This window comes from Sinocyclocheilus grahami, unplaced genomic scaffold, assembly GCF_001515645.1.
Source record: "Sinocyclocheilus grahami isolate Dianchi unplaced genomic scaffold, SAMN03320097.WGS_v1.1 scaffold368.1, whole genome shotgun sequence".
Lineage (NCBI taxonomy): Eukaryota > Metazoa > Chordata > Actinopteri > Cypriniformes > Cyprinidae > Sinocyclocheilus > Sinocyclocheilus grahami.
Genome location: NW_015505547.1, coordinates 346,268 through 364,093, shown reverse-complemented (window position 1 = coordinate 364,093; position 17,826 = coordinate 346,268). Strand labels below are relative to the sequence as shown.

The following is a 17,826-nucleotide window of genomic DNA, read 5'->3' as shown; positions in this document are numbered from 1 at the left end:
CCAACCAGCGTTGGTATGACCATAAATTACGGAGTAACAGTTGGGAAAACAATGCAGTGATCGCGTCGGCGCCTCACACGCACATACAACAATTTTTTGCTAATTTGACATTGCAGCCTGTTCATTATCAAAATAAAATACAGTTAAAGAAACATAAAAAGTTACACTGCTCAATTTAAATAGTCCGTAGTACAGTCTGTGCCGTTCAGTGTTACCAGCGCCTCACTGCTGATTTTAGCCTATATGTGAAGGATGATGCTTAACGTCGATAATGCGAGTGAAGAACAAAGCCTATAGTTTACATAATAAATAATAGTAGCATCCAGACACTTCGCTAATATAGAAACATTTGGATTCGTGCAGAATGAGAGAGGTAGGCTTCAGTTTCGTTTTTAAATTAATTTGTTTTGGCTTGACGCTTATATTTCGCCTAAATACAACTTTAGAGGATTTGTTGTGGAGAGAAGGGAACTAAAATAGCCTAATTGTGTTTGTAATTTTGTTTTTATTTACCATTATTTTAGCCTACATTATTTCTGAATGTAATAATAAAATGCAATGAACAGCCTACTAATTTAGGCTGTTTTTTCCACTCAAAATTAACGCTTATAGGAGTAGCATTTTTTTTTTTAATGTTTTTATTGTGTTGACAGTTTTTTCTTTTAATAAATTTGGTCTTTGATAAATCTAGAAAAGATGATGCTATATTGGCTATGACTAAGAGACATCATTCAAGACTCTCCATGATTTTTTTTCTTTTTGAGTAAATTAAACACTGTACTTTATTATTATTATTATTATTATTATTATTGGCAAAGAAAAAGTAAAAAAAAAACGTTATTAACCGGTATGTTTTCTACTCAAACCGGATTCACAGAGGAACGCAGGAACAGAAACATTCAAATACAGATTCTGTTTGGAGTGAACCAGTCTTTTTTTTCTTTCTCGTTTTTAAGCCTGCTTTATGCAATTGACCAATATCGGTATCAGAATCAGCCAATAGTTGTTTGTTAAAATCGGTATCGGCCAAAAAAAATCCTATCCGTGCATCCCTACTTGATGCTTGTTTGTGTGGCTCTAAATATACACACTTACTTTGAGAGGAGGTGGAAGAGTGCACCTCTGCTCGTCCATTCTACTGCTCTGTGTTCACAAAAAAGGTGAAGATGTTCAATAAATACAGTTCATTTAAAAATATAAATCAAATTGAATTAATGTAATTCATATACATTATTAGAACAGTAAATACCAGAAATTAAAATTCAGCATTTGTTAATAACTTGAAATAATATATACATTTGATAATTCTCAAAAAATTAAAACATGGCCAATATATACAAAAATTTTAAATACAAACATTACACAGAAAGACACTTAGGCCTGAAACATATTCTACGCAAGTATTCAAGCTTCTAAAGCAATAACGGACATTGGCATAAATATACTTAAAATTAATTTAATATAAATTAATATAGAATTAAATAACAGCTATAAAAGAAATTATATCACCCCTTTTAGGTGTGTTACAGCCTTTATCTTGCTTAAATGTAAAAAAAAAAACGGACAGTTTTGAATGTTTGGAAAATGCAAACATAAAACGAGTGAGAAATACATACATATTTATTTATTTTTTTTAAACTACTACTTCATAATAGTTTAATTTAAAATGGTCAGAAGCATAAAATGCTCTCTGTGCTCAAATTATGATGGATCACTAAGTTCAACAGACATTAAAATGTGCTGACCAAGTGTTTGCGTACTTGCATGGACTATATTTCTAACACTGTTTTCAAGAGTTTAATGACAGAGCACAAGCTACATATATACATTTTAAAGTGAATGAGTGACGTATTAAGAGAGAACCTTACATATAGACGACAGATGTCAGTAATGATAGGCAAAGACTGGGAAGGTGTCACCATATTGCAGGTTAAAAAAGGTCAGAGGTCATAAAAAGCGAGAGATTGCAGGAAAAGCAATAAACACAAAACCGGATGAAAATGTGGACTTCTCACCTGTATTCGCTCTATCATTGCAAATATATCTGATGTCTGAGAACCAGGAGGAACAGATAAAAGAGGGGGAGAGAGAGGAGGATGAACACAATGAGAAAGAGTGAGATCTGACAGTCTGTGAGTCCACTTAACATGAGAACGACTCTCGGCTCTCTCAGTGACAGTGGCTTTGCAGTAATGGACGGAGATCCCTGCCTTGATCCTATGATCAACAGTGCATCAGACGATCAGATGTCCTTCCTCCCTATCATATGGTTCATCTCAATGGGAGATGAAGACTGTGAAACAGCATAATTTAGCACGGAGACAGAGCAGCTGTGCGTATGAAGGATGTGACCTGACTAGCTACAGCTGCAGTGTCATATCATTGAGCCCACAGCTCAAAATAAACCAGCATAAGAACGTATATGAATTAAAGGGAACGTTGTTCAGAAATCACTGCCTGCTTATTAGCATGTTTGCTAATGCGTTGCATTTAAATATGTTACCCTGAATGAATCACAAAACCAGTCTTAAGTTGCACAGACCGGATGAAAATGTGGACTTCTCACCTGTATTCGCTCTATCATTGCAAATATATCTGATGTCTGAGAACCAGGAGGAACAGATAAAAGAGGGGGAGAGAGAGGAGGATGAACACAATGAGAAAGAGTGAGATCTGACAGTCTGTGAGTCCACTTAACATGAGAACGACTCTCGGCTCTCTCAGTGACAGTGGCTTTGCAGTAATGGACGGAGATCCCTGCCTTGATCCTATGATCAACAGTGCATCAGACGATCAGATGTCCTTCCTCCCTATCATATGGTTCATCTCAATGGGAGATGAAGACTGTGAAACAGCATAATTTAGCACGGAGACAGAGCAGCTGTGCGTATGAAGGATGTGACCTGACTAGCTACAGCTGCAGTGTCATATCATTGAGCCCACAGCTCAAAATAAACCATAAGAACGTATATGAATTAAAGGGAACGTTGTTCAGAAATCACTGCCTGCTTATTAGCATGTTTGCTAATGCTTTGCATTTAAATATGTTACCCTGAATGAATCACAAAACCAGTCTTAAGTTGCACAGGTATATTTGTAGCAATAGCCAACAATACATTGTATGGGTCAAAATTATAAAAAAAAATGTAATGTCAAACATCATTAGGATATTAAGTAAAGATCATGTTCCATGAAGATATTTTGAAAATGTCCTACCATATATACATCAAAACTTAATTTTTGATTAGTAATATGCATTGCTAAGGACTTCATTTGGACAACTTTAAAGATTTTCTCAATATTTAGATTTTTTTACACCCTCAGATTCCAGATTTTCAAATAGTTGTATCTCGGCCAAATATTGTCCTAATATTGAACCACACATCAATGGAAAGCTTATTTATTCAGATATATCAATCTCAATTTCAAAAAATTGACACTTATGTCACATATAACCCTACCCTAAATACTAAACGTAACTCATCCTGCACTTTCTAAGTCAATGGGTTTTCCCTGGCAGATGATAAAATAAAGTTAAAAAAATGAACATTTTAGGGATAACATAACATACTGTAGCAACACAACAGCCACCTGGCAACCTCTTAGCAACAGAACATACCTACAACCATCTAACAACGTCCTAACAACCTCACAGAAACACCACAGCCAATCAGAACACACAGCCATCTAACAATGACCTAGCAACCACATAGCAACATCAAAGCCAATCAGAACACCCCTGTAACTTAACAGCAACACCACAGCCAATCAGAACACCCCTGCAAACACATAACAACGCCCTGGCAACTTGGCAGCAAATTTTGCAAAGGCAAACACTACTAAAAAGATTTTTAAAAATCTAGTTTGTCAGAATGCAGCACCATTTTTCATGTTTAATGCTGATAAGACTGCAGAGTCAGGTAGGACTCTGCAAAATCCTTGCCAGTAACTGATTTCTCTCAACAAGAAATCAAACATACACAGTTGTGAACTTGCACTTATATAATACACACTTACACAGTTCAGAGTACCTTAAATGACTTCAATATAACAAAGCGCTGTACTGAAACTGGAACTTCAATGTGTTTCTCCATATGGCTTGCTGATTCATCAAACACAAACACCACACACACATTTGTGGTGACTTACAATTTACTTGTTGTTTTTATGTTAAAGGGGTCATATGATGCGATTTTTTCTTTCTCTTTGGAGTGTTACAAGTTCTTGGTGCATAAAGATGATCTGTAAAGTTGCAAAGACTAAAGTCTCAAATCCAAAGAGATATTCTTTATAAAAGTTAAGAGTCAGCCACGCCTACCTAAAACGTCTCATTCTAACACGCCCCCACATATCTACGTCACGATGTGGCAAGATTTGCATAACGCCGCCCAAATGTTCACGCAAAGAAAGAAGGCGTAACTTTTATTCTCGCTGTAGTATTGTTGTTGTCACGGCCGCCATGTCGTGAATGCGCTGTGTGTTTTGTTGTGAAAGTGAAACTACTTTGTTTGGTCTTCCAAAAGGGGACGATATCTGCTTTGTCATGCCTCTGATCCGTGGTGGTCGCTGAGGAAATACATCAACTTCGCACTATGGATCGCCGGATCGGCTTTCACTAGGGATGTAACGATTAACTGTGAGCCGGTTGAAAATCGATTCAAATATGTGACGATTCAAATCGGTTGAGATGCTAAACAAATCGCGATTCATTTAGGGGTAGGAGTTTATATGAATGCATGTCTGAGGTGAACTTACTGTCTTTAGAAAAGTTTAGATGGTATTGTTTTTATTAATCTTGCCTCTGTATAATGCATATTAAAGTTCATAAGTGCAGCGCTCCTTTGTTTACAGCGGAAACCAAGGAAAGGGCTTAAGCACCACCTGCTGGCAGAGAGTGAATCTGCGTTTCATTCAGCTCATCCGCTGTTTTTTATTTATTATTAAAAACTGCTCATGTTGCATGTATGCAGCATCTTTGTTTGGATCATGATTAAAATGCAGTGGTTGCCTCTAATTTTAAATGGAAAGAGCACAGCGTTTCAGAAAGGCGGGGCATAGAGGAGAAACAATAATGTACAGTATGTGGAAAATAATGTGTTTTTTGAACCTTAAACCACAAACACATTTCATTACACCAAATACACAAAATAATGTTTTTTTTAGCAGCATCATATGACCCCTTTAATCTAACTGGGTGTTTATTTAACAATGGACACTTTCATGCCTGTTGACGTTTAGAGAGCTTTCTTAAAACAAACCATTTTTGAAAAGTTAATATAAAATATCTTCACACAATTACTATAAAAAATGTATTGTTATTATTATTATTAAAAATAATTGACTTTTTTTTTTTTTAGATTATTACAGTTTTTACAATGATTTTCATGGGAATAGGACACAAAAAACTAGGTATACCAAATATAATTAATGAACACATGATAAAAAGTTTGCTGAGGCAGTTTTGATGCAACCTTGATATACAAAATCTGTTTAATATACTATTTTAATATAAATCAACCCCTGGGACATAAGAGTGCCTAAAGTTTAAGATACACCCAGTTAAATATCTTTATAACCCAAAGCCTATCCCTAAACCTAACCCTTTCCGGAAACCTTAGTGCAGTTTTAGATTTTAATTAAGACATGAATTAGTCTCCTTATTTGATTAACTGTTGGGAGGTCCCATTATAAAGGTCATTTCAAGTTCTTCTATTATTATGGGGACATCTGGTTCTCACATGTAGCTAATGTACACTTGACAGAAATACTATTTCTATCTGAATCAACCAAGCAGTGAATTTGACATTTCTCAATATAAGAGTGAGAATTCTTTCTCAACTAAGACATCCTATAACACTATTGCATCACAAACGTGCACAGTACACTTTGTACAGATCCAATGAAAGTATGTATGACTCAAAACCATCCGATCAATATATGATCATAATTCAAATCTACAATTATCTTTGAAACAAGGTCAATAATTGAAATTTAAATTCACATTTTCATGACAATTTTCTGCCAAATTTGAATTACCATAACGCAACAAAACATTCTCTTGTAAATACACTAAGATATTATTCAAACTGTAAAGTATTTATACATAATGATAATATCAGACAGCATGATTCTCATTACTGAATTACATCATGAGAGGAAAAATCTATGAGAATAATCGGTAATGATAATTAAAAACGAAATCAAAAGTAAAACATCAGCACACGTTACAGTAAAAAGTAACGCAATCACACATTACACCAACACATTATGTCTACAATCTTACACTTGGCCTTCTATATAAACACACAAACTCACACATTTCACTATGATTGATTTTTCCTCACACTTTCATACATTAAGTCTACTTACATCACTGAAGCGCCTGCGGTGGTGCATGGCAGTGAGTGCTGGACTGCGAAACCTGTACATACTCTTAGCCATGATGAAGTCAATTAAATCAGCTGAACCCTTAGAGACACAACTGTGACCGGCAACCAAAAACAGTCTTTCTCTCAATCTTCATATGTTCTACTCATGAGAAAAGCAGCGGGGAATGCAAGAAAAAGGCAGATAGCTTCCTCAATCTGCTACAACTTCCCCTATTCTAGTCAAGCATGCCATACGAAACAGCCTGGTAAGTGACATGTGGATGTGTGTGTGTGTGTGTGTGTGTGTGAGCCCAGAAGCGTCATGCCCATTCAAACCACACATGCCTCCTCAGATTCACCAGCCAAAGGACATGCAAAAAAAATGTCCTTGTATCTTTGATAACAAAATTGCACAATTAAATTGTCCAAAAGACTGTTGCATAAATCACCAATTCCCCTATTCTAGTCAAGCATGCCATACGAAACAGCCTGGTAAGTGACATGGATGTGTGTGTGTGTGTGTGTGTGTGTGTGTGAGCCCAGAAGCGTCATGCCCATTCAAACCACACATGCCTCCTCAGATTCACCAGCCAAAGGACATGCAAAAAAAATGTCCTTGTATCTTCGATAACAAAATTGCACAATTAAATTGTCCAAAAGACTGTTGCATAAATCACCAATTATCAAAATGTCAAAATGGCTCTTTTCAATACTTGAAAATACCTAATGACTGGCTTATGAAGGTTTGCATGCTTTCTCAAGCGGGTCTGTGAAATCTCATGACTTTTTCTTTTATCTAAATCAAAGACCTTCGAGTGACCTTATGATGTTACCTCAATAGTGTTATAGCAATACTGTAGAATAACAGGTGAGATTTTGTGCGTTTATGCTTTGATGTGCAAGCTTCTCTTTCTTCATTCTCTAAATATCTAATGTAATATATAGCTGCAAATATTTCCCATTATGTTATAGTGTATCTGTCAGGAATACTTCTAAAAGCAGGCTAAAAATGTAAAATGGTAAGATGACAATGTCACAGTTGCTGAAAAATAATATGACTTCCTGTTGTCACATTACGGCCATGTTGCACAATTATAATGCATTTGCCAACACCATATTACAGAAATACCACAACAGCATGAGTGTCGTAGGCAGGCAGGCTGTTTATTAAGGCAATATGACAGAAAACAGCTTCGAAAATGGCTATAAAAGTGAATAATGTGCAACCAAAGCAAAGTTAGTTGGGTTAGTGTTGGATGTAAGCCTCATTCAAAATGAACTTCTATGTTTTCTAATATCTTCATACAAAAGTTGCTTGGTGGTGTTGTGGTAAAACCATCCTGTTGTAACGCTGTTATTGCTCTGGGATTCAGGGGAATTTAATGTAGCATCCAAAACCACTGAATCTGGGATCATCCTCCCTCCTGTCCCCAGGATCAAGGTGTTTACAGACTCTGGAAGGCATTGGTATGGGAAACCCAGAATTGTATTCCTGTGAGGCAGGTTTCTATGTAATGCCTGTTCCCAGAGGTAAATAAAAATTTTCAGAGGTCGCTGAGACTTTTTCAGATCTATTTTCATTTCAGTGTCAACTTTGTCTGAGATGTTCCTCATAACATTACATAGGACAAATAAAAACAGATAGAAATGAGACAATTGCTCACTTATAGTATAGAGTTGTATAATTAATTTGGAAAAAGCATGACTGATGAGAAATGTTTTGATTTCATTTTGAAATCTCTAAAATCTCTTGCATAATGTGCAATATTTTGAGATCTCTTCTTAAACTATAGAGGTGTTTACTATTCAATACCAGCATTTTTTAAAGGAGAAAATTGTCAAAAGTGAGGAAATGGGATGTCAGCAACCAACATGGTCTATAATACCTGGATCTCGATGGCAGTTGCTTATCTGGCACAGAGAATAAATATTGTATTAATATTTATTCATAAATATTTTGAATGAGCTTTTATTCGTTTATATTTTCAGTTTTTATTTTAATTCTAGTTTAAGTTTTAGTCATTGTGTTATGTGCTTTTGTAATTTTTATTAGCTTCTATTTAGCTTTAATTTATTTTTATTTCAGTTTTAGTGTTAGCAATTCTAGTACTTTAACTTATGTTATGTCAGATAAAATCTCTAGTTGTTTAAGTTGTTATTTTCTCATCAAATATTGTAAATGAGGTGTAAATGCCATGTTATGAATTACTCTTGCACTGCATTAAAATAATGCACTATTAATGCATTTCCATGCCATTTCAGTCAATCTTGAGCTGTGACATGAAGGCCAGCAGACAGGAATAAATTAGTCCATTTAATGCTTTCAGGGGCCCAAAAACAAATATAAGGAAACATTTGCCATTTAAAAGTCTCAATTTGCTCTCAAGTGGAACAACTGAGATATTGAAAAGAACCCATTTGCAATATTTATTTGATAAGATACCTAGGATTTTTAAATTCTGAATCAAATTAGTCAACTCCGTGTACAATAAAACCTTATTTTGCATTATACAACCTTGCTTACTATTAGTAGTTAGGGAATACAACAAAACCCTAATGCAAAGTTCATAATCCACAGGCAATAAACATTCAATAAAAAAATGCACACTAAGGTAACTTGTTTACAATCCAATTTCACTTGGATCATGCTAAAACTAAATTCACAGCCATTATAATCCCAGTGTGGCTCTGCAAAGATGCTAAGCTGATTGTATAAGCATCTTGCATTATGAGACTCTTAGTGAAATACATAAATGCTTAACTACACAATCTAGACTGAGCTAATCTTATTCAACCTCTCACAATGCCATCGAGACACTAATGATTCTAGGACATCCCTAAACACGGACACTTAAGTCCTCCTGGCTCCCAGAAGCCCTTGTGCTAATGGCTCTCAGAGCTGCTCAGAGACACGGATGGGTTCAATTAAAAAGCACTTGGGTGTTAAATGAGGGGAATAGGTATCCCTGGAGAAGAGCTAGCGATGGTTCATCTTCAGATAATAAAACTGGTTAAAGACTTATTTGACATTTAATATTAAATGACAAATGAGCAGTACTTTTTGAGGTTCTGCTCAGTGGGGGTCCGTCAGTGGAGACGAGAGAGGCTGAACCTCCTCAAAAATACATTTAAAGCCTCCCTGAATGATCCCTAATGGACCACCACCAGGTCAGCTCACACTAAAAGATGCCAAAGCTACTGAAGTGTTTAATTGGCAGTTCTTCGGGAGATCTTGATGCCTGCAGGAGCTTTGATTTCTTTTTGGATCAAATTAGCATTCCGTTCCTCAACAAAGGATAATTTCTAAAGTTAAACTTGGATGTTGGTCCTTGAGGGGGAATCTTGGAGCGCAGAATTATCTGGTGACACACCGATTAAGCATGAATTACAAAAGAATCCTTTCTGTGGAGGACTGCGAGGACTGCCTAAAATAAAATGAAGGAATCAATTATGAATTCATAAAATAATATCTATTTTAATAGTTTCCATCTATTTGCCACAGAGAATTGGTTTAACCAACCAACTTTCAATTTATTTTAAACACATCCCTTTGGCATATTATGGCTACCAAAAAAATATATATATTTTTTTATAAAATTCAGTCAAAAGTTATACGTTTGTGTTTTGTAGTATGCCAAGTGTTTGAAAAGTGATTATTTATTTACAATACCGTTCAAAAGTTTTGGGTCGGTAAGATTTTTTATGTTTTTGAAAGAAATCTTATGCTACGTGTTTGATTTTTAAAAAAAAACAGTAAAAATACCAATATTGTGAAATATTATTGCACTTTAAAATAACTATTTTCTTTTGAAATATATTTTAAAATGTTCCTGTGATGGCAAAGCTGAATTTTCAACATCATTACTCCAGTCTTCAGTGTTGATCCTTCAGAAATCATTCTAATATGCTGATGTGAAACCCTTTGTGCTGCTTAATTTTGTGGGAGCCATGATACATTTTTTCAGGATGGTTTGATGAACAGAAAGTTCAAAGGAACAGCATTTATTTGAAAAAGAAATCTTTTAACATTATAATGGTCTTTACTGTCACTTTTAAATAGTTAATTGCATCCTTGCTGAATAAAAGTATTAATTTCTTTTTTTTTAATACAAACAGTATTGTACATTTTTCATTTTAAATTAATAATTAGATGACTGATTTCATCCTTTTATTTTTTGTGACACTCCAAAAATCAAGTCTTCCACAGAAATCAACAAAATGATCAAAAGAAAAATAGGTTACATGTAGTATGCACACACAAAAAGAAGCAGCACATCTATTTGTAATAGATGGTTGTCACAAGAAAAAGGAAAAGACAGGTGAACAGCAGGAAGAAATAAATGAGAGAAGGCAGTCATTTGATATTCCTTCCACTTCTCCGACTGAACCCAAGGCTCTGCTGGAATGTAACATGATTAGAGCAAAGAGGAGTGAAATGTTCAAACCTGCCAAACCTTTAGAAGAGTCGGAGCAGGTGATGGCGGAAAGGACTTGCCCAGACCAGGACGTTCTAACGGGTCAGATATTCGCGGGATTCTGCCATCTTGTTTCCTGTGGACAAACAAAAATCCTCAGAACTAAAGCAGGAGCATTAACAACTCAAGTCAATCATATCATTCACAGTGGCGCATTTGTTACAAGAGTTCTTCAGAAGATCAAATTAGAAATGCTCAGCATCACTGACTGCTCCAGCTGAAAAGGAATTGATTAGTTAGTATGCAATACAATATGCTGAAAAAGCCACAGGTGTGTATGTGTATGTGTGTGTGTGAATGCAGACTGTGAAAGAGTACGGCTCAGTAACACACACTGCATGGAGTAGAATCAAGCCATTAGTTTTTGTTCCCTCCCTCCACTGGCCGGTAATTTGACTCAAGCCAATGCCTCAGTTCAAACACATTATTTCTCATCACATCGACTGCACTCAGCTCACGTCACTTTTACCAGCCGATCCTAAATCAATTAAAACTCCCCTGCTATTTGGCACACAATCTGTTCCTCCATGCCAGTCTGGACACATATGAATGTCTGTCTGAAGGCACGTAACGGTTTTTAGTGCTTTGTTTTACGAGCTGATAATGATCTATTCATCCTGACTGAAACCAGATTATTATTTTATTATTAAACTGAATTTTGCATGAGGTGGACCTACAGTTAATAGCAATTAATAAAAACAGGACCATAAATATAATATAGTGACGTTGGAATTTGATGTTTGGTCTAACATACCTGAAATAAACAGCTTGAAAGCATTGAAAAGCATTTTCAATGAGAGATGACTTCTGGAGGGCGACTTTGAGAGATTTTTTCACTGTCGGTATGAAAGCACCTTCAGATGGCAAGCCTGCATATCATTCAGGCACTTTCTGTCGGATATTGCACACAAAAGTGGCAAGATAGTCTCAAAACGGCAAGCTCCAATGTTATTGGCCGACTTACACAATTTCCAGGAGTCAAAGTGGGCAGGTTTTTTCAAAAAAGTCAGTTGTGTTTGCAAATTCCCCTTCTACCACAATGATCACTTTTGAGTAGGAACTAGTGACTGGATTCATGGCATTTTGGCATGATTTGCAACTTTCTTGGCAGTGAATCTATGAAAGACAGGGTTTATAGTTACAGATACATCATATAATGTAGTTTGAGGCATTCAGTACGCTCTTAAAATAAATGCCACAGAAGAACCATTCAGTGAACAGTTCTTAAAAGAACCATTTTTTCTATAGAAACCTTTTTCCACTATAAAGAACGTTTTGCGGAATGGAAAAGTTCCATGAGTGTTAAAGGTTCTTCATGGAACCACAAGGGGTTTTCACACCAGAGGAACCTTTTCATAGTTCCTAGAACTATTGGTGGAAGTACCCGCTTTTTGGCGTGTTCGCACAGCAGGAACTAGGAACTCCGTTTGAGGGAACTAAATTAGCTCCTACTTCAGAATAGGATCTAAAACAGTTCTATAAGGACTACCAGTGATGTAGGTGTATATTGATTGACCAAACGCATACGAAACACCGGCTACCCAGCATTTTAAAAAAGAAATACAAAAAAGAATAATTTACTCCACAAACATGAAAAACAGCGATAACGGCATTTAACTACTTGTTGTCTGCAGCGTTGTGTGCTTTTCTCAACTTCGATATGTAACACTGCAAGTTATCGTACACCAAGAACAATAACTATAAAGATAACGATATTAGCGTCCACACCAGCAAACGATATCGTCTGTTTATTCTAAGCGGACGCACATTTGCAGCTTTAAATTCTTGAGCTTGTTACAGCAGGATGGATTCTGATTGGCTGTTAATTTTTTTATCGTTCATCAGCTGGAGAAAAATCGTTTTGAAAGTGATTCCAACGATATCGTTTCTCTTTGTCTTTATCGTTATAGTTGTGGTGGGGACTCTGCTATTCTTTAATATTGAGAACAATTCTTAGAACTATATCTTTATCGTTATCTTTATAGTTATCGTCCTTGGTGTGAACAGGCCTTTAGTAAGGTTTTCGTGCTCTTTCGATCACATAAATTGAGCGTTTACATTCCATCTCTGTTATCACGAAACCCACAACACACAACAAATACAGCTCCGATCATGGCGTCCTCCATTCACCAGTTGTTGACATTTGTAAATGCCGTGAATAAAGACGTGCAAATGCAACCAGGAAAACGGCCTGAGGGGGAAATTGGTTCTCTAAGAACCACCCTGCTGGCTAGTTCCTAGAACTACGTGGTACGAAAGTGCCTATAGATGCCAAAAAAGAGTCTTGATATTTGAGAGTGTCGAGTAGGGCTGTGCGATTAATCGAAATCGTCATAAAATCATGATTTGAGTGTGTGCGATTTCTAAATCGCTTTATAGCACGATTTTCCGCGCCCCCGACCTCCCGCAGTATGCTATCCGAACTAATCAGAATGCAGCGCGCCTAAATGGAGCACGAGAACAGAACAGACCGGGCGGGCATACAAACGTAACGCCAGGTTCACACACTTCGTCTGTGGTGCGTATTTTGTCTGCGCCCATGTTAACGGATCAGAGCGTTAACACTGCACGCGATTGCGCTCTGGCAGTGCGCTCCAGGAGCGGTGCGTCTGCAGCAGTCATGCTGCGATCGTTTCCACACGGAATCTATTTCTGCTGTCGCGCTAAAAGTGACAGCGCATTATTCGCGGTAAAAAATAACATGGATTGGCACGGAAATTTAGTAATTACACCATAAATGCATATAATTAAAGTCTACTGTTTCACAGTCAACACATGGATTTTTGGCTAGATTTAAAACAAGGAAAAGTGCACTTTTAGATAAACAAGGCAATAATAGATGGCACTCGTGGTGGTAGTTAAACAAAGTTATATTTATTGAGTTTAAGCGTGAATATGTCTATGAAAGATTGTATTACTGTACTGTGATAAAAGAGAATCACAATGCTGAAAAAGCATTTTCAGAAACAACGTTTGGATTTGAAATCAAAATAATGGCTAAATGTTATGTTTGTGGTAAACAGCTGCGGATCAGGAGCGGACTGCAAACGCGTCCTGTGCGAAAGCAAAATGAGTCCGTGCTGCTTCTGCACCGCATACACATACTGTATACACACTGCAGACGGAGTACGTGTGAACTTGGCGCAACAAATCTAGTTCAACATCTGAGGCAACGCCACAAAGAGCTCTATGACCAATGCATGGCAAAAAAAAATCCCTGGACACGGGGGATTTTTTTTTCTCTTCTGCCATATGTCTATTCTAGAGACATTTTGTTACACATTTAATTAGTGATTATTTTGCCTTATGTCTGTTCTAGAGACGTGTTACAGCTTTTTGATAAAGCTCTAATTGGTTTTCTTTTGGAAATATGTTTCAAATTCACACAATGCATTTATGACTGTAAAACATGTCTGTGTGTGTCAAAATCGTGATTAAAATCGAAATCACAAAATTGATCAAAGAAATCGCGATAGGGTTTTTTTGTCCATATCGCACAGCCCTAGTGTTGAGGGATTCAGTAGAACATTATTGATAAAATGCTAATAATTTCAGATTTATCAACCCAAAAAGGTGTTTTTGACCAAAACATGCTGCAGTGTGTACCAGAATTTGTGATGATATTCATTGTTTTGGCTACAGTGTGTAACACTATTACTTGAAGGTCTGAACCTCTTATGTGCAGAGGTCACAGAAGATCACAAGACTATGTGAGGACCACATGACATCCAACTAAGGAGAACAGTGAAGCATCTGCTCATGCTGCACAGAAAAGTGACAATTTGCATACTGTTAAAAACCAAATGAAACTGAGGTCACCTTAGACAGCAGGACAAAAAGCCATTTCGGTTGTAAATGGCTGAGACACATCTTGAAAAGGATGTCAGATGCCAGCAACATCATGTCCTGTCACCGAAGGCACAGCAGTGTTTTGTTAGATCTTTACCTCTTGAGGATCGCCAGAGCTGACTCACTTCATTAGCCTGATGGCAGGTTATGTGCTGAAAAGCCCCTGAAGTCATCGAGGAGTTTTGACAGCGGTACAAGCTGTTGATTTGTCACAGCACATAAGCCAAGCTTGACTGAGATGTGGCACAAGAGGCTGATACAAAACACACAATGCAAGCGACATTTCCATAGAGACGGTGAGTGTGCGTATTTGCATTTGAAAAACATTACACCAGACAGCTCTAAAACTATTTACTCTACAAATTTAATTATTCTTTCATTTTCTGATCCTTGATTCCACAAATGTGACCCTGGACCACAAAACCTCATAAGGATACATTTTTCGAAAGCTAAAAGCTGAATAAATAAGCTTTCCATTGATGTATGGTTTATGATAGGACAATATTTGGCCGAGATACAATTATTTGAAAATCTGGAATCTGCAAAAAAATAAAAATAAAATTGAGAAAATTGGCTTTAAAGTTGTCCAAATGAAGTTCTTAGTAATGCATATTACTAATCAAAAATTAAGTTTTCATATATTTACAGAAGGAAATTTACAAAATATCTTCATGGAACATGATCTTTACTTAATATCCTAATGATTTTTGGCATAAAAGAAAAATCTATAATTTTGACCCATACAATGTATTTTTGGCTATTGCTACAAATATATCCCAGCGACTTAAGACTGGTTTTGTGGTCCAGGGTCACAAATGTTCACCTACACTGTGCTGTTCTTATCTGTGTGTAGCGCCTAATAAATCAGCCTTGGTGAGGGGACTTCTTTCAAAAACACAAAAAAAATCATACCGACCCCAAACTTTTAATGGGTAGCGTCAGTTTAAACTTATTTGTGTAAAAGTAAAATTTACTTAGCATGTTGTTAGTGCTATGCTCCATCAATTGAGCAACATAAAAACACTAATATAGAAATTTAAAGACCCCTTTAAGACCTACATTGGGCAAGGGTTAGGAAAGGCTCAGGAAAACCTGGAGGCAGAAAGATTTACAGGATTCACACAGAAAATGCAAAACAGTGCTGCTCCCTGGGTCGGTCAGGTGCACCTGCTAATACAAATTAATTTGACTGTGTTTACATGAATTAGCAATAAGCTATCTGACACTAGCACAGAACTACAGAACAGAGTGTGCATTAAGATAAAATCATGCATAAACACTGTATAGATAAATAGATTACATGACAAATGCTGTATGTTCATTTATCTGCAATTTGCACAAAACACAAGTAAAACTCAATCCTATGACCTAGGGTAAGTGTGAACTATGAGGAATTTACTAAATCACTAACATGCAAAAACTAGAGATGCAGATGATGTTCCTAGTGCAGCTATAGCATCCTGCATTTGCTGCTATTAATAGTGGAGTTAATATACGAAACACACTCAAATCTAAATAACAAATATCCAACATTTGTAAGAATTCATTACACAGTCACCACAAATGGTATCGGTGGACCGCTACCAAAAACAACACCATGCTCCCAAAACAAGCCCACTCACTCGTCTTCATCACAACCTGCTCCACTAATACTGTCTGACACTTCTTCAGCTCACTGCCTCCCACTACGACTACCTGAGCTCCACACCAGCAGAAGACAGACGATCTTATGATGGAGTGACCGAGAGAAAGAGAGAGAGACACATTACTTACTTGTACACATGCACAGACGACAAATCAGCGCTGAGCAATCGGTTCTGCAGCTCTAAACCAAATGGGCAGGTGATAGACAGAGCTCTGGTTTTCCTATCGCTCCCTCCCTCTCTCTCCCTCTCATCCTCCCAACTCTTTCTGTTTCTTTCCCTCCCCCTGGCTTCTCACACCATTTTATGACTCACTCCTCTCTTGCCTTTTTTGGGGTTATCAGCCCAGAATCTATTACTTCTGATCCAGTTTGAGGTTTCTGCATCCCTTTATCGGACCTGTTTTGACATTTTGCCAATTGTTCTTTCTCATGTCAATATTTCTATATCCTCACAGCCACCAAATCATCCTGCTGATGAAAGTGCTGCTTTTGGCTAAAGGAATAGTCCACCCAAATCTGGCAATTCAGTTACTCACTCTTCAAGTTGATACAAACATACACAACTTTTATCTGTGGAGTACAATAGAACACAATAGAACACAATAGAATAGAATAGAACAGAATAGAACGTTTTCCATGCAATTACCTTGACTGGAGACTCAGGCTTTAGTGTCATAGTGTCATTAGTGCCATAAAATTACATTCAATTCAAAGTCTTGGAAGATTCATGACCAAATCCTTCTTTTGAGTAAGATCTTTTAATTTGTTGATTCCATTCTCATAAACGTTCATGATCTGGTCAGAAATAAAGTTATGGGTCTCGAATGATATGAGGTTTATCTACCTAAAAGAACGATTTAGACAACCGCTAAATCACTCTTCAAGTTGATACAAACATACACAACTTTTATCTGTGGAGTACAATAGAACACAATAGAACACAATAGAATAGAATAGAACAGAATAGAACGTTTTCCATGCAATTACCTTGACTGGAGACTCAGGCTTTAGTGTCATAGTGTCATTAGTGCCATAAAATTACATTCAATTCAAAGTCTTGGAAGATTCATGACCAAATCCTTCTTTTGAGTAAGATCTTTTAATTTGTTGATTCCGTTCTCATAAACGTTCATGATCTGGTCAGAAATAAAGTTATGGGTCTCGAATGATATGAGGTTTATCTACCTAAAAGAACGATTTAGACAACCTAACAGCTAAAATGACAAATTTTTATAAGGGCGGATTCATTTAAACAAATTAAAAATACTATCTTCACTTTTTTGCTTTTAAAATGCCTTGTCCTATTGATTTCCAATGTAAATGCTGTACTACAAATGCAACTTCTGACAAGTCCAATAACTTTCTGTGGTAACTGACAGCATGTCACAAATACTGTCAATAGAGCTTAACTTGTTTTGAACTCAAAACATTCCCTGTGTGTGTGTTTGTGTGTGTGTGTGTGTGTGTGTGTGTGTGTGTGTGTGTGTGT

General features: G+C 36.6%; 1 protein-coding gene across 1 annotated transcript in view; it reads right to left on the bottom strand.

The window, feature by feature from the left end:
• Positions 1-17,826, bottom strand: part of LOC107549301 (rap1 GTPase-activating protein 1-like) — a 47,289-nt gene that overhangs the window by 18,272 nt on the left and 11,191 nt on the right. The window contains exons 3-5 of the mRNA XM_016230341.1: positions 10,823-10,919; positions 2,567-2,602; positions 1,096-1,143 (exon numbers count right to left, since the gene is read on the bottom strand). Of these exons, the coding sequence (XP_016085827.1) occupies positions 1,096-1,143; positions 2,567-2,602; positions 10,823-10,919 (181 nt within the window). The remainder of the gene's footprint in view (positions 1-1,095; positions 1,144-2,566; positions 2,603-10,822; positions 10,920-17,826) is intronic.